The 22,825-nt window shown below is 32.1% G+C and overlaps 4 protein-coding genes across 4 annotated transcripts; 3 read left to right on the top strand and 1 right to left on the bottom strand.

The window, feature by feature from the left end:
- Positions 1-588: 588 nt before the first annotated feature.
- LOC107023289 (26S proteasome regulatory subunit 4 homolog A) lies at positions 589-4,681 on the top strand. The gene is made up of 6 exons (XM_015223933.1): positions 589-1,152; positions 2,463-2,708; positions 3,155-3,324; positions 3,394-3,610; positions 3,695-3,835; positions 4,433-4,681. Exons 1-6 carry the CDS (start codon positions 676-678, stop codon positions 4,514-4,516), a joined length of 1,335 nt encoding a protein of 444 aa, XP_015079419.1. The 5' UTR covers positions 589-675; the 3' UTR covers positions 4,517-4,681.
- A 2,920-nt stretch (positions 4,682-7,601) lies between these two features.
- Positions 7,602-9,247, top strand: LOC107023288 (uncharacterized protein At4g13230-like). The gene is made up of 3 exons (XM_015223932.2): positions 7,602-7,714; positions 8,027-8,176; positions 8,818-9,247. Exons 1-3 carry the CDS (start codon positions 7,658-7,660, stop codon positions 9,022-9,024), a joined length of 414 nt encoding a protein of 137 aa, XP_015079418.1. The 5' UTR covers positions 7,602-7,657; the 3' UTR covers positions 9,025-9,247.
- Positions 9,248-12,011: 2,764 nt separating this feature from the next.
- LOC107022819 (B3 domain-containing transcription factor ABI3-like) lies at positions 12,012-15,239 on the bottom strand. The gene is made up of 6 exons (XM_027918096.1): positions 13,816-15,239; positions 13,054-13,146; positions 12,856-12,956; positions 12,678-12,724; positions 12,502-12,578; positions 12,012-12,397 (listed from the first exon to the last, which is right to left on the bottom strand). Exons 1-6 carry the CDS (start codon positions 15,226-15,228, stop codon positions 12,266-12,268), a joined length of 1,863 nt encoding a protein of 620 aa, XP_027773897.1. The 5' UTR covers positions 15,229-15,239; the 3' UTR covers positions 12,012-12,265.
- Positions 15,240-19,264: 4,025 nt separating this feature from the next.
- LOC107022946 (B3 domain-containing transcription factor ABI3-like) lies at positions 19,265-22,104 on the top strand. The gene is made up of 6 exons (XM_015223506.1): positions 19,265-20,551; positions 20,821-20,913; positions 21,017-21,117; positions 21,661-21,707; positions 21,803-21,879; positions 21,982-22,104. The coding sequence occupies exons 1-6, from the start codon at positions 19,265-19,267 to the stop codon at positions 22,102-22,104; spliced, it is 1,728 nt and encodes a 575-aa protein (XP_015078992.1).
- Positions 22,105-22,825: the final 721 nt, after the last annotated feature.

Below are 22,825 nucleotides of genomic sequence, written 5' to 3'. Positions count from 1 at the left end.
GAGCTAATCCCCCAAGAAGAATTTGTTTTTAATGAAATGGATACAACTAAGATATACATGACACTGTGTTTTTTCTTATTTGGACTAGCTTGTGCTCATTTCTATCAACAACAAGTACGATCAAGTTTGTTCATTAACATTATAACATAAAGTTAGTTTCTCTCTTAACTATGTCTATTAATGTATACTTCACCTTGTTAAATCTCTCAGTCTCCATCTAACTTGAGTTAATCCCAGTAGAAGATTTTTTTGTAATGAATAGAAATGGATATAAGTATAAACAAGGTATAAATGATATTTATTATGAATAAGATGCGTTCTTTTTTATTTGGACTAATTTATGCTCAACGGAAAATATTAACTAAGTCGGTTCACCAACATTTATAACCTAAAGAAGAAATCATTAGTGTTTTAACTTTTGTTGGGATTTCACATGATTTTACCTATTTTTATACTTATAAATGATGAATTAAATAAATTTATATAGTTGGTGACATTTAACTTGTTGAATAATGTTATCTATTTTATTTTGTATATTTTCAGGTAATTAATCATACTTTTTAACACGCAAATCTTATATATCTTGGGAAGGAAGAAAAGCATAACCCAAAAATCCGAAACCCTATTTCCAAAAGCCCTTTTCCTTCGCTCTATTCTCAGTCACAGCTAAAAGTCATGGGTCAGGGAACGCCCGGCGGACTTAACCGGCAATTGCCCGGCGACCGGAAAAACGATGGAGACAAGAAGGAGAAGAAGTTCGAACCAGCTGCTCCACCGGCACGCGTTGGTCGTAAGCAGCGCAAACAGAAAGGTTCCGAAGCGGCAGCTCGGATACCAGCCGTTACGCCGCTGACCAAGTGCAAGCTTCGTCTGCTAAAGCTTGAGAGAATTAAGGATTATTTGTTAATGGAAGAAGAATTTGTGGCTAATCAGGAACGGTTGAAACCTCAGGAAGAGAAGACTGAGGAGGATCGATCTAAAGTTGATGATCTACGTGGATCTCCAATGAGTGTGGGGAATTTGGAGGAGCTTATTGATGAGAATCATGCTATTGTTTCGTCGTCTGTGGGACCGGAGTATTATGTTGGGATCTTATCGTTTGTTGATAAAGATCAACTCGAACCAGGATGTGCTATCTTGATGCATAACAAGGTATTACTTTGTTAGTTTGTAGTTCTTGAAATAGTTGATAGCCTCTAATTGTTAGGGTTTCAACAAGACTTAGTTCCCTCATAGTTACCATTTAGATCTAATCCTCTGTAACTTTGAGATTGGTGTGTATTTGAATTAAAAAATTGTAGGTAGAATCATGTTTCCATTTGTCAAATTGTGATTTTACTTGTTGAGATTTTGGCTTGTTAGCAATTTGGATTGTGGAAGTACTAAAAAGTAAGTCGCTTGATTTATGTTTGGAATCGTAGTATTTTAGGTGGCTGAGTATTTGTAATGCTTTAAGAATGATCTTTTTAACTAGTAGCTTTTTTTACTTGGGATAGATTAAGAGTACATGCTATTTATTTTGTTCATTTGCAACTGTTCTTTGTAGTTGGTACTTGGTAACAATAATCCCGCAGTTATGTTGCGGCATCTCAGTGGTTAATCAGCTATTTCTGTTCATTGGTTAATAAGTGCTTCATACCTTTTCAGTAGTCTTGTCATCCCCTTGAGGAATTCCTCACCAATATGGTTTACATGGTATGTTAAGGACATATCTGAAGATTCTTTTATTTCCTTTGGATTTTCTGTTCTTTACATAGCGGAAATATTGGATGCCTTTTAGAATATACAGCAGAATCCAAATGGAATGGACGGTCTTGAAAGCTCGGAAGTGCTAGTTTGATGTTCATTTGAATACTTCAGAAATGAATTGAAATAAACTAATTAAAACAATAAAATAGCCACACACAAAAAAAGTAAAAGAAATGAAGAAGTAAAGGTAGAGATTGGATTTATCTAATCGAAAGACATTATCCTATAACCAGTGGATTTGACACCCCTTGTGGAAAACAGGTTACTATATTTGCTAATCTGGATCAACCTTCACTTGTGTAGGCACGATCACTTTTTGTCTTAGAGCCTTGAAATTGCTTCAATGGATGTTGTGAACCATTAGGCAGAAACAATTCAATTGATCACAAATGTTAAATTTTTTTGAGATTCATGGTTTGATTTTGGATGATATTACTGCCGTTGATTACACAAGAGAGCTTCTATGTTTTCACCATGTTTGATGGTTAGAGGTTTTGACTAGTTGGAAACTTCTTTAGTGGCTAATTTTCCTTTGTATTTCCTTTCCAAACTTTTGCCTTCCATAATATTCTTTTTGGCCATTTATTTTGATTTGTTATCTCGATTGTTTGGTAGTAGTTTGTTCTATTCTTTTTCTTTTATTCTTTGAAGTATTGGTAAAGTATGCAAGTCTGAGAGTGGTTCACTTTGACAATATGATTTCCTCAATTCAGGTTCTATCTGTTGTTGGGCTTCTGCAAGACGATGTTGATCCAATGGTGTCTGTCATGAAGGTTGAGAAAGCTCCCTTGGAATCATATGCTGACATTGGTGGATTAGATGCCCAGATCCAGGAGATTAAAGAAGCAGTTGAGCTTCCTTTGACTCACCCTGAGTTATATGAAGACATTGGTATTAAACCTCCTAAAGGGGTAATTCTGTATGGAGAGCCTGGGACCGGCAAAACCTTACTTGCCAAGGTTTGTGAAAATTCTCCCTGTGTATGCTGAGCTTAGAATAGGCTGATTTTGGACTTCCCTAGTTGGAATCAAGAAGTCTATAATACTAGTAAACAATGTTCTTGAAGTACAGTTTGCACAGTCTTTGTGCTACAGCTATAAAATACGTGTCATATCTCTTAAGAGGCTATCAGTCAGGTGGCAATGTGTAGCCAAGTTTGATTTTAGTAAGGTGGTTTGGGCACTTGCATCTTTGAGTTCTCGTCAAAATAGTTTTCCGATACATTTTGTGCTAGAATGTATCTTGATTAATGCCATACACGTGATTTGTTTGTCCTTGTGTGTACATGTGCAGACAGTTGTAATCAATTAGTTTTTGAGTGTTTTTCATCTACTTTCAGAACATAGTGGGTCTCTAGCCCATGATAAGATTATACTCACAGCTTTAATTAAACCTTTTTATTCAGGCTGTTGCAAACTCCACTTCAGCAACTTTCCTGCGTGTTGTGGGAAGTGAACTGATTCAGAAGTATTTGGGAGATGGGCCTAAATTGGTCCGGGAGCTCTTCAGAGTTGCTGATGATCTCTCACCTTCAATTGTCTTTATTGATGAAATTGATGCAGTCGGTACAAAAAGGTAACATCTGGAATGTGCTATTGAGGTTGGAATTTGTGATATGTGTTAACTAATATGTTCGTCCCTCAGGTATGATGCACACTCAGGTGGTGAACGAGAAATTCAGAGGACTATGTTGGAGCTGCTGAACCAGTTAGATGGTTTTGATTCCAGAGGAGATGTGAAGGTGATTCTTGCAACAAATAAAATTGAGAGTCTGGACCCGGCCCTGCTTCGGCCTGGTAGGATAGACAGGAAAATTGAGTTCCCTCTTCCTGATATCAAAACAAGGAGGCGCATTTTCCAGGTTTGTGCATTACATTATGAAATTACTGTGTGATGCTTTTGGTGTACATCCTATTTCATGAACCATCTTATATGTGGTGAGTAGATACACACAGCAAGGATGACTTTGGCTGATGATGTCAATTTAGAAGAATTTGTTATGACTAAGGATGAATTTTCGGGTGCTGATATCAAGGCAATATGTACCGAAGCTGGATTGCTCGCTTTAAGGGAGCGGCGTATGAAGGTGAGACTTGAAAATGGGGAAGTCATTTTAATCATTATTTTCGTGATGTGTTTAGGCTTATTGTAAAATGTTTTAAAAATAGACATGGGGAGTAGGCATTGCTGGATTGATTTGGGATTTTGGGCTTTGGATGACATCTTTTTTCAGGTTTATTTGGACATGAGCACGTAGGTCTTGACTTAAGTATATGAAATGAAGGGCTCCGATCTTAATAATTATCTATCTTCTTGTGTGCTCCAATAAGTGCATTGGCCATCTTATATACTCGTGTGATTAGGACTTAGCAGGAATATAAAGATGGCCTGGATGGAGAATGCAGAAACATGTTCAGGATGTTAAGAACTGGAAATATATTTGAACTTTTTGAAACTCGCCCAATTTGGGCCAGTGATTTTCTTTGACACATATGTCGAATGTCTAGTCTGAAAAATTAGAAGATGATAAGAAATGGAAGATGAAATATTAAGTAATAATAGTTTCTTGATTTTACTCATAAAAATTGGATTCCTGTTATCTTGAGTGTGCAACTTTTTGGGTGATAGTATACCTGGTTCCTGGTTCTGTAGATGTTAACAACATAATTGTGTATGTGTACAGGTTACTCATGCAGATTTTAAGAAGGCCAAGGACAAGGTCATGTTCAAGAAGAAAGAGGGAGTGCCTGAAGGGCTTTACATGTAATCATATTGTATCACTGTCGTTCTCGACTTGATTTCCCTGTTTTCAGTTAAAACTTCACCTCTCCTCTTTTTTGTTTCCTGATTAAAACAATATATTACATTGAGAACTTCCCGTTGGTTGCCCGTTTTTGTTTTGCTCATCTATTTTCCACTCACACTTGTACTCCCTCCGTTTCTTTTTACTTCACTTTTACATTGCATTTACATCGAGAAATTAAGTAACTTTATCATTCTATCCTTATTTAATGTTTTCTGAAGTCAACTTTTCAATAAATGATGAATGTATTAGATTTCAAAAATTAAAATGTATTTGGATGACTTAAATTTTTTAGTTTATTTTTAGCATCATATTTTATAGAATAGCAAATGGAGAGTGTAATTAATCAATAAGTACTCCAATAAATATTAATTGTTTTTCTAGGTTGGTCTGTGTATATATTTTTAAGATCAATCAGCTTACTTTATCAAGGGTATTATAAAAAGAATATGATAATTAATGCATTGATTTTATGAAATGACAAGAAATATGGTTTAACTATTTATACAGACGGATGGCATGAGTAATGAGTACAAATTATCGGTACAATTGATTTGTGTTATTGATGGAGTGAAGTAAAAAAAAAAAGTAGTCTCTAAACATGAATAACATGCAAATATTTTTAAGAATAAAATTTAAATGACAGTATAATTTTGTTGTCCATTGCGTGGATACTAGTCGATCTCATTATTATTTTGGTTCAACTAGTTTGAACAAACAAAAGAAAATGCCCGGGTAGATTAAAATTTTCAATAAGACAGGAAAAAATATTCGACTAATATGCTCTCCCTTCATTTCGTATTATTGAATTTTGAGGTGTTTTGCATACTTTAAGAAAGTATATTAAGATATAAATAGAATATAATTTTTCATTTTTATCCTTATTAATTATTATCAAATTTATTGAAGTTATCACATTGAAAATCCAAATGAAAGGTAGAATTGAATTAACACTCTAAAAATAATCTTGAAAATTGGAACAATTAAAATAATTTTAGAAATAAAAAATAGTTTTAATTTTTAATATGGGATATTGAGATGTTTGAAATCATAAAATAAATACATATTTTATATATTTGATTTAAAATCATAAAATTTAAACATCTTTATTTACTTTTTTAAACTTCAAATCTAAATCCAGTCAAACTAAGGGCCCGTTTGGATGGGCTTAATAAAAGTAACTTTAAAAAAGTATTTTTGAAAGTGCTGAAACTTATTTTTAAAATAAGCAGTTATGCGTTTGGATAAAAGTGCTGAAGTTGCTATGCCGAACGTGAAAAGGGAAAAATGGAAGAAAGAGATGTTAGGGTTATGTGGTAATTTGGAGATTGTATAAAAATATTAAGGGCAAAAAGATAAAAATGTGGTCAACTTAAAACAGCTTATAAGCTAAAAAAAAAAAAGCACCCCTACCCCAGCTTTTAACTTTTGGCTTAAAATAAGTTTTTTTTAACTTAAAATAAGTTATTTTGAGTATTGCCAAACAGCTAGATAAGTTAAAAACCAGCTTTTAAGTCAGTTTGACCAGCTTTTAAGCTGAACCAAACAGGCTCTAAAATACGAAAATTAAAACAAGGAAGGTAGCATCACACTGTCATAGCAAGTAAAGGACCAAATCTTTGGATCGTTAAGAAGTTACTATAGAAAAATCATAATATCATAGCAAGTAAATATATAAATTTCCAAAGAAGGACTATTCATAAAATTAAAATCTACCATAACTTACATATAATTTAAGAATTTTCCAAAAAAAAATAAAATAGCATCATACTATCATGGCAAGAAAATGTATAAATTTCCATAGAAGGACTATTCATAAAAACAAAATCTATCATAGTAACTTACATAGAGTTTAACAATTTTCCAAAAAAAGTACTATCATACTATCATGGCATGTAAATATATAAATTTCCATAGAAGGACTATTCATAGAAACAAAATGTACCATAACTTACCAAGAGTTAACAATTTTCCAAAAAAAGATCAATTTTTCTTGTATAAATAGACACTCCAACACACACATTTTTGTGCACAAAACAAAACATACATACAAAAGCAATTAGATCTAAGAAAATGGCTATTAACAAGTCCATTTTACTAATCGGATTATTTTGTTTGGCTCTTTTTGTTATCTCAAGTGAAGCTGCTGATGCTATCCTTTTAGGACCATGTGATCAATTTCCAGATTGTAACGCAGCTTGTATCGCAAAGGGATATCAGAATGGAAAGTGTACCAAAATTGGTGGTGGAATTTTGGGTTGTTATTGTGCTACATCTTAGTGAAACTCTTACATTTTTATTGCTAAGTTATTTAGTCCATTTTTCTTTAATGAATAATAAAGTTGTAGTTAATTAGCTACAATTTAATTATATTGCTAGTTTTTGTCCTAAATTTATAAGATTCACTATGGTTGATTAGCAATAAATCTTTTTATTCTATGAGTCCTATTCAATTATAGCAATTCTTCTTCTATGTTTTTTCCCCGTATTCCTGGTACAAAAGGTATATGTGAGCAACTTCGTAACGAGGGATATATTAAAATGAACTTTGGATTACTAAGAAAAAGGAAGTAGCAGCTATAACTTTTTTACAGTTAAACAACAAAAATTATTACGCAAAAAATTATCAAAAAAAAAAATTAGTTCCAAGTGAGCGGGACAATTAGGAATTTTGTAGAAGATTTGAATTTAAAATGTAAATATATTATTATAGACATTGAAATTTTTTATATCGTAAAAATATTAATTAGCTTAAATATGAAAATTACAAATTCAAATCTCCATTAAATTAATGAATCATTCTTTAAGTTTATGTTTTTTTATTTCTGGTGTTGATCTTTTTTCTTTAATATCCAATAAAAAGGTGGCATTGAAGTAGAGAGTGATCCGTGTATTACTCTTTTTAATTTCTTAATTAGTGATGATTAGCTTAAACTGGGAAAAAAGGCAATAAAATTACCTCAAATCCTAAGGGAATTTCTTTTAGCCATTAAAACAGAGAAAAAATTGGCAAATTCTTCCTCTATTTATAACTCTAAAAAGAATAAGCAAATAAATTTCAAGAAATTAAAAAAAATAATTTTAAAAAATCAAATAAAACCAGACATGGCAAGCATGGGATTTACTAGACTTTTTGTTGGTGGAGCATTCAGGCCTTACAAGGTTTTAAACTCGCTTTGTCTCAATTTGACTGTTTTACTTTTATTTTATTCGTTTAAGAAAGAAACTTAAACTTTACTTTATTTACTTTGTAATTGCATCGGCCTCTCTCGATATACACATATTTGACATGTTTCAATTTAAATGTCTTACTTTTATTTTATTCGATTTCACAGAGAATCCTAAAAGTTGTATTTTTTTTATATATTTACTTTGTAGTTGTATTATCCTTTCTCTGTGAACACACACATTATGATATTAAATATTTATCCAAGTTAAATTTGAGAGGAATTCTTTGAAATTAATTTTTTACAGCAAATTGCAAATCGGCAACTGGCAACAGCATTTAAAGATGAGGCTCGTAGCACAGTTCATAAAGGTGCAGATGCAATGAAACAGGGTGCTGATGTTGCCAAAAGAGCCAGCCAAGAAGTGAAAAATGAAACTGCCTCTGTTGCTGATCAGGTCACACATTAATCTTATATATTGTTTTAGTATATGATCTAATCGATCAATAAGAAAAGAACTTTAATAAATAATTTGAAATGTAACGATTTATAAGAAAAGAACTTTTAACCTGAAATGTATTAATTTGTAAGAAAAGAATTTTTGACATGAAATGTATCGATCTATAAGAAAAGAACTTTTGACATGAAGTGTATCGATCTATAAGAAAAAAGCTTTAACAAATGACTTGATATTTATCGACTTATAAGAAAAGAACTTTTGACCTGAAATGTATCAACTTGTTTAAAAAAAAGAGCATTAATAAATGACTTGAAATGTATTGACCTATATAAGAAAAGAATTTTTGACCTGAAATGTATCGATCTATAAGAAAAGAACTTTTGACCTGAAATGTATTGACCTATATAAGAAAAGAACTTTTGATCTGAAATGTGTTGACCTATAAGAAAAGAAATTTTGATCTGAATGTATTGACCCATGAGAATGAATTGAATCAAAATGACTCTGTCGATACTAGTGTATATATGTCTATCGACCTGCAATCACAATGTCAACGATTCTAGTTATAAAATTTCTTATACTGTTACTGTGTAAAACTTGGATACTCTATCTTACTATATATACGTATGTTTTGAAAGGCGATAAGCAAGACGAAAGTAGTAGGAGAAAAGGTTGCAGACACAGCACAAGACGTTGCTGGAAAAGCCAAAAACACAGCACAACAAACATGGGAATCAGTTAAAGAAACTACCCAAAAAATGAAAGATACTGTGAAGGGCAAAGCTGAAGAATCAACAGAGGCTATAAAAAATAATGTCAATCAGGGAATGAACACCAAAAACTGAATTTCAAATCCCACTATTTCAAAAACAGAGATATTATCTCTTTAATTTGAAAGACTAAGACTTTTTTTTTTTTTTAGTTTTGCTGAAACCGCAGACACAAGTTCGCGAGTTTGATGTAGTGTTACCCTAGTATGAGATTTGAACTTAAAATCTCAAAGTAAATTTTGAATTTTTTAAATCATTAAAACAATTTTTACTCATGTATTTAAAAATTCAAAATCTATGTACGTACATAAAAAATATATTTTTTAATTCGTCATGGCTTGTTTTTAAATTTGATAAATTTGTCTATCCTATATACTCTATTACTTATGATTAAAAATTTTGAATTCGGTTGAACTTGCAGGTCAAAAAGTACTTGCATCTAACGCTGCTAACTAGTCATTGATGGATGGACAAAGAACCATCAATTAATGCGATCGATAATATAAGCTTAAATTAAATTATAAATGATGATTAGATGTGTCAAATGGACGGTTAAGATGAAATTGAAAATATTACAATGGATTAAATAGAAATCAGATTGGTCTTGATTCGCCTAAGTTTACTTTGGGTTTAAATGGGCTAAAAATTGAGTTGAGCCTTGATCTGCCTAATTTAATTCGATTAATCTCAATAATTTAACATACTGATAATAACTTTTATAATCACAATTTTAATTTTCGCTAAGATTTTTTTGTTAAAAAAATAACAAATGGATAGATAAATCGTAAAATATGTTAATAGATAATAATTCATACCTTTAATATAAGAAAACATCTTAAATTTTTTTTTTATAACGGATTGAAATTGAAGATTGAATTGGGCTGAATTGAGAATTCTCTTCAAATGAATTGAGATTGGACCCAATTCAAATTATCTTGAACCCGACGCTTAAAATTCTTGACGGGTTAAATGAATTACCTATGTTTGGCTTTATTTTCGACGCCCCTAATGATGGTCACTACATTGCTTAAACTTGAAAACAGTACAGACATACATTCAGTTTACAATTAACATTTAGCCAAAATCTACAGATGATTCATTAGTTTTTCTCTTAACTATCAAACTGTTTGATTTAACTTTAAATTGTGTCAAATAGAACGAAGGAGTACTAATATAATAAGAGGGATGTGATAGAGATGAAAACCAGGAGAGTAAATACTTTGTTGCAGAAAGTTTAAAATAAATTATTCCCTGAATACAGGGCATACGTGAAGTCAGCTAAATGGTGCAATCCAGCGGTCCATTAATTTTAAAAAGAAAAAATCTCCATGGATGACACAGGCACCTCAATTCTCTTTCTAAAAATAAAAGTTGAACAAACTGGGAAATTGAGAAATAAAAAAACAGACTCATTCTTTGCTCTGTTCGTATTGAAATTGGTGGACTTATTCTTTTCTTGACACATGTCTCCGTCAAAACAATTATAATCAACCATATTGTTATTGATATAATAATATTTGACATTTATGTTGTTTGATTTTAGATAGATGTACACAGATAATAAACAATTGGACTTATTTATATTCTTGTGAATGACGAATTATACAATGCTCATAAAGGTGGAAAATGATAAAATTGGTGAGGGGATTTATAAATGAGTGAGGTTATGTTTATCACTTCAACAAGAGGAAAAAGAAGGTTGGGGAGCTGTATTTTTGTCTGATGCAGAGATGAAAATTAAAATAGCTTTGATAATTGGTTACTTTATTTAGCATGCTTTTTGCACAATTACAATTTCGTCGTTTTCCCAATTTCAGCTTCAATTGGTTCAGTTCTCCACCGTTACCACAAAGTAAAAACGGATAAACATAAAATTATAAATAAAATACGAACTATTAAAAAAATAATTATTAATATAATGAGTTTATTCTGTTTCTCCTTTGAATTTCTGTGACGCGAGGGCTTTGTGACTATTTTATAATTTGGATTTTTTAGAAATATATTTGATTGCTAAAAATAATTGATCTACTTAAAATATTTCATGATTTATGATAGAATTAATCTTCAAAAATGTTGATAAAAATTGAACTTATCTTAAAAGAGTAGCATACAATTCCATGTGTACGCATGTATGGACAAAAGAAGAAAATAAAATGAGCCGTTTGTGTGACGAATGGAGAGGAGAAAAAGGATTTGATTTACTTGCTTATAGATTAAGATTACAAGAAAATTGGCAGTCGGTCCAATCTTATTATGAAAGAGATTTAAGCTGCTTGCTTCTGTCTTCTGTCATCAATGGAAAATATTAGACTTTAGAGTTTATCTTTTGTTATATAAAAAGTGAATGATATTTGAACGGAGTTGGAAGGACTGTTTGATCTTTAATTAAATATTTTAGATAGAAATTTTAATGACTGTGAGTGTCACAAATTTTATTACGCGTAATTTGAATTTAATTCGATATATTTCGGAGATGGAATGTTAAATAAGAAAGGAAGTGGCCTATATTTTGAACCATTGAGATGAGAACATGTGGCGTAAAAATCTGCTCGGTCGATGGGCACCAAGTTTTGCTTTTGGTGGTTTTGTATTTTTACTTTGGTCCAAGTTTCCCTTTGAAACAGAAACGTTGTTATACGTATCGACAATTTGAGTTTGTTCATGTCCCCTACTGTTTTTTCTTCTTCTTTTGTCTTCTAAAATACACGAGAACTTTGTTTTGACGCTAAAGTGATTTTCACATATTTTATACACCAGACTGAGGTGAATTGCATTATCTATCGAAAATAACCTATTTACACGATCAAAAGTAAAATAAACAGACATACTTGTATGTTTGAAGTGAAGATACAGAACAAAAGTACTCTTCGAAAGATAATCTGGAAAATAGTTTTTGCATTGTCGATGTATATAACTTGAGATAAAAATTAGTCAAATAAGTCTCTCATATGATAATCTGGAAAATAGAGTAGTGATTTTTACGTTGTCGATGTATATATCTTCAGATAAAAAACAATCAAATGCTGCTGATGGCACAAAACTCATTGCACCGTCTGTGTATATGCAACTTAAACTAGATTATAATTGATGGTCATTACATAATCTAAACTTAGAAAAACATACATACAACACGTTCAGATTACAGAAAAAAGACAGCCCAATCCACAAAACATCCGCAATTACGCGCCGATTACAACTTACATATTTATCTACTACAACACTTGAGCCAAAATTCCAACATCTATACAGAGAAATCTAGTTTTACAATATCATACTCTTGACTCTTGATACTAATATGGCAACTTATTGAGATCAATTATCTAACTGCTTGAGCAACTGGAGATGAGCTAATAGCAGCTGCAGATGACAACTTACGAGGATTTTTCTTCATTTGTTTTTTGCCCTCCGACTTTGGTCCATTCTGCCTCACTTTTACTCCTCGAATCAACTGATGTATACACGATCAAACAATTTTAACTCTCAAATGATGAAACAATTACGCGCTTATAGTGATAACAAAACTAAAGCACAATATTATAAGTATTGACTTACATATTTGCCGCACTTCATGTCAGCGTATATTACAATGAAATCGCCTTCTTGAAGTCCATTAGCTTTGACAAAATCACCTTCACGAATTGGAAAAGAAGGCGCAATAAAACGTTACTTACTACATTTTAATAAAATTATGCAAACAAAAGCAAGAGAGGGATTGATTGTATCCGAACCTGTGTTTTCAAGAAGGTACATCCTGCTTTTGTTATTTGGCCAAAATCTGAGAAACAGAACACAAAAAGCAATTACTATAAATGGAAGATGATTAAAATTGAACAAAAGGAAAACAATTGAATCGAGTAACATAAATATAAACAACTCGACAATGGAAATTATTCTTGGTCCAGGTACCTATATTTCATGTTCCAAACACGAGAAGTTCCAATGTCTTCCATGGCAATTGAAATTCCATCTCTTGTTTCAAGATGTGGAAGATGACGTTCTGCTTCTTTCTGCTTATAAACAAAATTTTCAGTAATTCACTTGGTCACATTTTAATTACCAAATGCATATAGGTCCACCATTTAAGATAATGTAAAATTAAAGTACCTTTGGCAAGACAATTCTTCCGAGATTGTTAACATCGCTTTGTTTCAGCACTTTTTGAAGGAGAAACTTCAGATTCTTCTCTGATTTAAATGCCTGTCGAACAACATCCAAACGAAATTTGAATAATATTCATATATACATTACATACATATTGCTATAAATACTTGTCGAACTATTAAATTAGCCATTAGGAAATTGATTTAACTCATATTCACTAGGTTGGATCTAAGATTTCTTGGACATGGGTGCACCACTTAAGAAGGGGGAAAAACATTAAATGGAAATTAATCACTATTCGTCGATGTAAATAATTTAGCTTCCACCAAGTGCATCATTCAGCCTTTCTGGAGCATCGGTGCCAACTACTAACATTAATTAGATCAATTTTAGAAAATATGTACATAACATACCTAAAATCGCGAATAATTCATGGTTACACGTGGCCTATAATTAAGGCGATAAATTTGCCCCTGCATATTCACCATATGAGTGTGAAGGGTGATCCAAGAGCTCTTACAAGGGATGGTTTTTTTCCACATTTATATTCCTCAAGCTTACCTATGTTCTATTTCCCTTCTAACAGCCAGATTCTCTCTTACATCGATTTCGTAAAGTATATTTACGAGTTAACTTGTCTTATTTTCTAAGTTATTAATTCCACTTTTCAATGGATGGCGTCTAGTTATATTTTAGATGACTAATCATTTATACTGTTAAGTTATAAAAGTTTAAACTCGATAAGAAATTCGCGCCGAAACATACCTGTTTTTTGTCAGCCGATGTTGAGACCTGCTTCTGCTGGTTCTGTGATTGCATAGCCGGCCTCTCCGGTGGAAGTGATTGTGAAACCATCGCCATTGGTGGAGAAGGCCAACATACCCAATTACCTGGATTGTTAGCTTGAGTCATTACACAATTTTTAATCTCCCCAGCCATCATTACACTTTGCTCATTAGTAATTTGTCTTGGATTCCGAGTTTGGTGGCGATAATGATGCGGACGCAGTCGTCTCTGCCTAGCCATTCTGTTCTTCCTAGCTTCTTTAGTAGCACAAGATCCTAACCTTGGCACTATCTCACCATTCCCATCGAAAAGTTGATACGGATCATATTGAGCACCGAATAGAGACTGATCAGGCATAGCAACATTATTAGTACTATCATTCTCAGGAAATGGATTGTACTGAGACGTGGTCGCCATTGTAAATTGCGATGGAGACCAGGATTGAGATGCGTCCATGGGTTGATACTCTGCTGAAGCCGGTGAAGTTGCACCTCCACTCATGGTTTGACTATAAGGAGGCGGAAATAAACCTCCGTTCGAATAAGGATCACTAGTGTACCCCTGTATTGGCCCTGTCATTATAGGGGTACTCGAATCGGGGAAAGGTGCATTTGGAATCCATTGAGGTGGATAAAAACAAGCATTTGGATCAAAGTTATAAGGGACAGAGTTTTGAAGAGCTTGTTGATTTATGGCTTCAGCTTCTCTCATTTGTTTCTTTTGCAATCTATGTTGTTCAACCCAATCAAGAATGAGTCTTAACAACTGTTTTTTCCCCTCTTTAGTACTTCCCAATCGTTTCGAAGCACTTTCAATTGTCGAACGTTTAAGCTTAATACTCCTCATATCTTCAGCAGAAATGTAATCTCTGTTTTGCTTTAGCCATTCGAAAAACATAAGTGCAAGCTCACTATCCCCTTGAAAAAAAGAAAACCCCTGATCGTCGTCTTCTTGTGGTAGTAGTTGTTGTTGTTGTTGCTGCTGCTGCTGCTCCTGAGGATTTTCATTATGAAGAAATGAAATCATAGGGTCAAGAAACTCATTAACATCGATATATCCAACATTATCCATGACGTTTAGACATTCTTGATCACCAATTGTATCGATTTTTTTATCGAAATCTTGTTCATCAGCATCAGATTTTAGAACAACCCCAGAAGATGGATCAGATTCAGTAGGAGGGGAAAAGGAAGTTGATGAAGAAGAAGACATGCATGGAAAATCTTGAAGAGAAGTAAAATCAGTAGAGAAATTTTCATTTAGCCAAATATCTGTTTCATCCATAGGATCAAAATCAGTACAATCATGCTGCTGCTGTAGCATTTGAATATCATCATCCACTGATACCACCAAATTAGTATTCTCATCTTCATTATGTAACTCTCTCTCCATTTTTTTTGTTTCTACCAAAAACTCAACACTGCAAAAATAGTACCCATTTTTCAGATTAAAAATCCTTCATTTGCACAACTTTCGTTATTAACGAAGCTACAGCAAGAAAATTAAAAAAGATAAATAAATTTAAAGAGAAAGATGGGCAATGTACCTGATTAAGAATTCGGTCTTCTTATCTCTCTTCAAGTGGATTTTGCAACATAAACCATCTGAACTTTGGGAATTTTATATTATATACACACAAAAAAAAAAAAAACAGTAATACCAAATCTGAAGAAAGCGACAGTTCTTGATTTATATATATATTTAAGGCCTCTTATTAATATTAAAATAAAAACACCATTAACCAAAACTGAAAGCAAGCACAACAACTCTTACAGAAACAGTACCACCGTAGAAATTTGAAGAAGGGCAAAGGAAGTGAAGTGTGGGTAAAAGAAGTAAGTTAATCAGACAAAAAAGAGTAACAAACTTGTCCGATACAGAGGTTTTTGATTTTGAAACAAAAAAAAAACTTTTTTTTGTTGAAAGAGATAATTAACAGCGGTTAGTTTTTTTTTTTTTTCTAAAAGAGAAAACCAGGAAGAGGAAAACTTGGTGCTGATAGTTAAGAAAAAAATGGTTGCCGGATTATACGGCATACGTGAAGTCATCTGAATGGTGGAATCCAGCGGTCCATTTATTAAAGAAAATGTTCATCGATGAAACAGGCACCTCAATTCTCTTTGTAAAAATAAAATGGATTGGACCGACTGAGAAAAATGTAATTTTTGTAATGAGAAAAAAAGAAACATAATTAAGCAGCTCATTTCTCTTTGCTCTGCTCATTAAACTTTGTCGCCATTCGAGACTTGTTACGGTGCACTTCTTCAACCTCTTCTTTTCTTTTTTCTATACAATGAATCCGACGAGAACCTCGTCGTAATATAACCCGGAATCGTTTTACTTTTAATTAGAGATTTTAATTATAAATTTATAATATAATTTTTCCTGTTAATTAAGTTTCAAACGTTCAGATAAAAAACAAAAGACACACGAGTACTGCAAAGAATTTTTGAATTTAAATAATTCAAACTTAAAAATATTATTGTCTTAAAATTTAAGTATTTATTTAATTTGAATAAAATTTTGATTATGGACATGTTATTTTGTGTGGTTGATTGTTATAAATATTTTGCTCATGATTATCAGTATTAATAACTACTTATTATCATTGTTATTTATTACTTATTTATTTATTAATTATTATCAACCAATAATCTTTATAGTCAATTAGTATTGTTAGATTTCACTATATGTATCTATTTTATAATTTTCTTTGAAATGATAAATATGAATATTAATAAAAAATGTTAAAATTTTAACTGTATTAATCCAATGACATTGGATCCAATGAGATATGAGATTGAGGGACATTCACAAAACATACTCAATTATCTCTAAAGGAATATATTTTTTGGTAATTAAATTAATTACTATCAAAAATCGTTACTGATATTATTATATAATTATATTACTTTTTGTTATTACTGCTCTCACTATCTGGCTATTGCCATATTTTGCACTATTAGAAATTGGCTACATATATACATATAGTTAATTATAAGAGAGAGAAAAAGTTAATCGAAGAAGAATTGTCTATAAAAATAATTAAATATATTTTTAAATTTATAAATTTTATACTAGATAAAATTTAGATATCAGATGTAAAGTAAAAAAAACAGGTCTTGTATTAGTTGGTAAGGAAAAATAAGTTAAATATGTCATCATGGTTCATCTATATATCATTCGTCAAAATTTAATTTTTATTTTTGAAAAAATTCATTCATATTATATTATTATAATTGTACAATTCAGATATTTTTTTGATATGGAGCAAGGAATTATTTTTAATAGGGCGAAACACCTAGATTGGTCATAAGTGAAGAAACAGGTGTCTGCAAGAGAAAAAAAGTTAATCGAAGAAGAATTATCTATAAAAATAATTAAACATATTTTCAAACTTATAAATTTTATACTAGATAAAACTTAGATATCAGACGTAAAGTAAAAAAGACTAGCCTTGTATTAGTTGGTAAGGAAAAATAAGTTAAATATGTCATCATGGTTCATCTATATATCATTCGTCAAAATTTAATTTTTATTTTTAAACTCATTCATATTATATTATTATAATTATACGATTCAGATAATTTTTTGATATGGAGCAAGGAATTTTTTTTAATAGGGCGAAACACCTAGATTGGTCAGAAGTGAAGAAACAGGTGTCTGCAAGAGAAAAAAAGTTAATCGAAAAAGAATTATCTATAAAAATAATTAAACATATTTTCAAACTTATAAATTTTATACTAGATAAAACTTAAGTAAAAAACACTAGCCTTGTATTAGTTGGTAAGGAAAAATAAGTTAAATATGTCATCATGGTTCATCTATATATCATTCGTCAAAATTTAATTTTTATTTTTGAAAAAACTCATTCATGTTATATCATTATAATTATACGATTCAAATAATTTTTTTGATATGGAGCAAAGAATTATTTTTAATAGGGCGAAACACTTAGATTGATCATAAGTGAAGAAACAGGTGTTCGCAAGAGAAAAAAAGTTAATCGAAGAAAAATGTCTATAAAAATAATTAAACATATTTTCAAACTTATAAATTTTATACTAGATAAAACTTAGATATAAGACGTAAAGTTAAAAAGACTAGCCTTGTATTAGTTGGTAAGGAAAAATAAGTTAAATATGTCATCATGGTTCATCTATATATCATTCGTCAAAATTTAGTTTTTATTTTTGAAAAAACTCATTCATATTAATATTACTATAATTATACGATTCAGATAATTTTTTTTAATATGAAACAAGAAATTATTTTTAATAGGGCAAAACATCTAGATTGGTCAGAAGTGAAGAAACAGGTGTCCGCAAGAGAAGAATGCACACAAAACTCCCTATAACAACAAATTAAACTCTTCTATCTGTTTTCACATTACTAAATTTTCCAAAATCTTTTTATGAAAGAGAATTGACCTGCTTCTCTTATCAATGGAGAATATAAAATAAAATTAATCCTTGATTTAACTAATTAATTACAAATTTTATTTATCGCTAATTTCTATTCGCCCAAAATGACCACCGCTGGATTGAACCATTCAGGTTAGAGTACATATGGCCTAATTTGGTGGTGAAATAAAATAATATTCGCACCAAGTTTTCTCTTTGGTGGTTTTCCTTTTCTCTCTCATTTATTTAAATTTTATATATATATATATCTTTACAAAAATATAATCTTCATATTGAAACAACTTCTCACAACAGGCCATAGTTGTTGTTGAAGTTTGGTATTGTTTTTGTCTGAATACATACTTGCTATTATGCTTTAAAGATTCTTGTATAGTGTTATTGCTATTGCAAAATCAACTTTAGTGGTATTACTTTTAGAGTTTGTTTGATTTTCTAAGTAATTTTATTGTACTAATTACTATTTGTTAAAAGGTACCATCAAAAACTTAAAGTACTAATTACTATTAGTATTTTTTGTTGGTTAGATAGAGAATTTTATGTTGCAAAAACTAAGAGAGAAATAATCAACAAGACCTACTCCTTGTAACTTAGGTTAGCTTGCTTCCATCTGTTCGTATTTTTTATGAATAGAGTTATTTGTTACTCGTTGGTGGTGGTGGAATATGGCAGGTATCTCGTGGAATTAATCGAGTTTTTAGTTCAAATAACTTAGCTTGCTTTCATAGAGTTACTTTGTCAATGGTCGCAGGTATTTCATGAAATTAATTGAGTTTTTAGTCCAAACAACTTAGCTTCCTTCCTTATGTGCTAGAGAGTTACTTGTTACCCTTCCTTGTGGAAGAGTGCAGGTATCTCGTGAAATTAGTCGAGATACGCGTAAAAAAAATTAACTTAGCTTAATCAGGTAAATTTGCCCATTTCTCTCTAATTTTTTTTTTTTTTTTTTTGGTTTAGGCAGAGTGAAGCTTGCTAGCTAGTAAGAAGTTGTCAAGTCAAAATCAAGAATGAAAAGGGAGTTAAATGAGGTTTATTATGGTGGCAACAAAGAAGATGTGCATGGATTTGAGAATATTAATATGGTGCCTACTGATTTTGATCCTATGGATGATACAGATATTTGGTTAAATGGAAATTTCTCTAATGATTTTACTTCTCTTCAAGATTTTCCATGCATGTCTTCTTCATCATCAACTTCCAATTCCCTTCCTACTGAACAATCTGATCCATCTTCAAGTTGGGCTGTTCAAAAATCTGATGCTGATGAGCAAGATTTCGACACAATTAGTGATCAAGAATGTCTAAATGTGATGGATTTAATCGACGGGGATCATGAATTTCTTGACCCTATGATCTCTTTTTTGAATCAACAACAAAAAGAACAAGCAAATGATGAGCAAGTGTCTATTTTTCAAGGGGATAGTGAACTTGCACTAATGTTTTTGGATTGGTTAAAGCAAAACAAAGATAACATTTCTGCTGAAGATATGAGGAGTATTAAGCTTAAACGTTCGACAATTGAGAGCGCGTCGAAACGATTGGGAAGTACTAAAGAAGGGAAAAAACAGTTGTTGAGACTCATTCTTGATTGGGTTGAACAACACAGGTTCCAAAAGAAACAAATGAGAGAGGAACAGAGTATCCAAAACTCTGCCCCTTTTAACTTTACTAATCCAAATGCTTGCTTTTATAATGCCTCGTTCACCGATTCATCCTCTGTAATGACAGGGCCAGTACAGGGGTACTTTGGTGATCTGAATTCTAATGGATCTTTATTCGTGCCTCCGTATAATCAAACAACGAGTGGAAGTTCAACTTCTCAGTCGCAATTTACAATGGCGAACGCTGCTCAATACAATCGATTTCCTGAGAATGATATTACGAATAATGTTGCTATACCTGATCAGCCTTTATTCAGTGCTCAATATGATCAGTACCAAATTTTCGATGGGAACGGTGAGAGATTGGCAAGGTTGGGCACTTGTGCTACTAAAGAAGCCAGGAAGATCAGAATGGCTAGGCAGAGACGAGTACCATTGCATCATTATCGTCATCAGACTCAGAATCAAAGACAAATTAGTAATGAGAAAAGTGTAATGATGGGTAGAAAGATTAATAATTGTGCAATATCTCAAGCTAACAATCCAGGAACTTGGGTATATTGGCCTTGTGCTGCTGCTGCTCCGCCAATCGCCATGGTACCATTGGCTGATACTCCGCAATCACTTCCTATGGAGAGGTCACCCGTGCAATCACAGAAACATCAGAAACATGGTTCCACAGACAAAAGACAGGTTGGTTTCGGCCAAAATATTTTTCGAGTTTAACTTATATACACTAACAGTAACTTTGGAAGAAAATGAGTTGGGGATATACAAGATCGGGAGTCAAACCCTCACTAACAAGGTGAGAGATCAGATAGTCCGTTCAACCACATGGGCTATTAGGATCCCCATTCACATGTTGTGTATATAAATTACAAATCATCCGCTATAGTAATTGTAAAGATCATTAATATATATGTGTCAGACGCTTTAAATTTCGTGTGGATGTTCTTCGACAGGCTTGCAAAACAGAGAAGAATCTCAAATTTCTCATGCAAAAAGTGCTGAAGCAAAGTGATGTTGGCCATCTAGGAAGAATTGTGTTACCAAAGGTACTCTAGTTAACGTCATCATAAATTGTGATACATATATTCCCATTTGTTAATCATAGTATGAATGATTTAGTGGATACCTGAAAATTTTGTTTATAAGTAGAAAGAAGCAGAAAGTCATCTCCCGCAACTTGAAACAAGAGACGGAATCTCAATTGCCATGGAAGACATTGGGACTTCTCGTGTTTGGAACATGAAATATAGGTACACTTACTCAAAATAATCATTTGTGATCAAGCTATCTTTTATTACATTTGCTCGATTCAATTGTTTTCCTTTAATTTATAGTCATCTTGCTTGGTTTTATCGGCTTTTAGTTAAGGTGTGAATGTGAAATCGAGGGAAAAGAAAATTTTGAAAAAAGTTCCTTTTTCCAAAGGTACTTTGTCCATCGTTGGATAAGAAGAGGTAGATTATTGTGCTTATCTATAGAAGTACTTCTTCTCACTCTTAAATAGTTGGAAAGAAAGTGTTATCCTTGCGTCGTCGTTGCTGCTCAGCTTTGGATTTGGTCAAATGACCTGATTTATTTTTGCATTGTTCTTCTGAAGGGTAAATGCTTAAAACAGTATTTTCCGAACAGACACTGGCTTTCACAAATGGGACTTGTCGCACCTATTGAGTTTCCAACTCGTATAAATTGAAGGCTTCGTTTCAGTTTTTCACACACTGAAATATTTGGAAACTCGCATTGCATTTCTGCAAATTTTTACATCATTAATGACAATTTTTGTGTTTTGTTTTTAGATTTTGGCCAAATAACAAAAGCAGGATGTACCTTCTTGAGAACACAGGTTTGAACACAATTGACCCAGCTTTTGCGTAGGATATCTATTTATACATAGTACTAAGTAATTTTTTATTGTATCTTTTTTCGCGATTCTTAAAGGTGATTTTGTCGTAGCTAATGGACTTCAAGAAGGTGATTTCATAGTAATATACGCGGACATGAAGTGTGGCAAATATGTAAGTCCATATTTATATATAGTGCTTTAGTTTTGTTATCACTTGAAGCGTGTAATTATCTTTGTCATTTGAGTTTAAATTGTCGAAATATATATATAACAGTTGATACGAGGGGTAAAAGTGAGGCCGAATGGAGCAAAATCAGACGGCAATCAGCCAGCAAAGAAAATTGTTCGTAAAATAGCTGCTGTTGCGTCATCTCCATTTGCACAAGCTGTTGGATAGTCCAGGAAAAGAGAAATCAATCTCAAACAAGTGAGTTTGCTGTGATCATTTCTTCATTCTTCCTTTTTTTACAAATTAGTATTTCATTTTGTTAAGTAGAATTATCTATAGATGACCCTGACTCATGCAACTGACATGTTTTAAGGGGTTCGTAATTGTTTGCAAGGATACTGTCACATATATGTATATGTTATAATCTGAATGTGTGGTATCATTTCCATGCTTATCAATGTAATGAATGACCACCATCGGTTGTGTTAGTGAAAAAACTTACAAGATAATAAAATTCCAAGATTACAATTGAAAATAAAATGAAGAAAGTAATCTCTTCAGGCTGAGGCGCGGATATCTCGCTCTCTTTAAGGAGATTCAAGCCCACTGCAGCAAATGTTTTCACCGGTCCAGCAGTAGTTCTCTTTGACTTGTGCCCTCCAGGATACAACAGCCTTCACAAAGTATAACTCAACAACTCTGGACAAGAGTTGAGTCCAAAGCTCCACAAAAAAGAACACCTCCCTTCAACTAATAAGAACTCTCTTTTAGACTAACTCTTTCACTCTTTGTTTTCTCTTATAAATTGTGTGTCTCTAAAACCAAATGAAGACTACCACTATTTATACTACAAGAAGTCTTCCTAGCAATGAATAGGAAGATAATGGAGGTAGTAAATAGTGAAGATAATGGCCTTAGGAGTTACATAGGTTACAATGGGAGTTACATA

The sequence above is a fragment of the Solanum pennellii genome, chromosome 6, assembly GCF_001406875.1.
Source record: "Solanum pennellii chromosome 6, SPENNV200".
Classification (NCBI taxonomy): Eukaryota; Viridiplantae; Streptophyta; class Magnoliopsida; order Solanales; family Solanaceae; genus Solanum; species Solanum pennellii.
The sequence above is the reverse complement of the archived record's forward strand: the minus strand, read 5'-3'. Positions and strand labels throughout refer to the sequence as shown.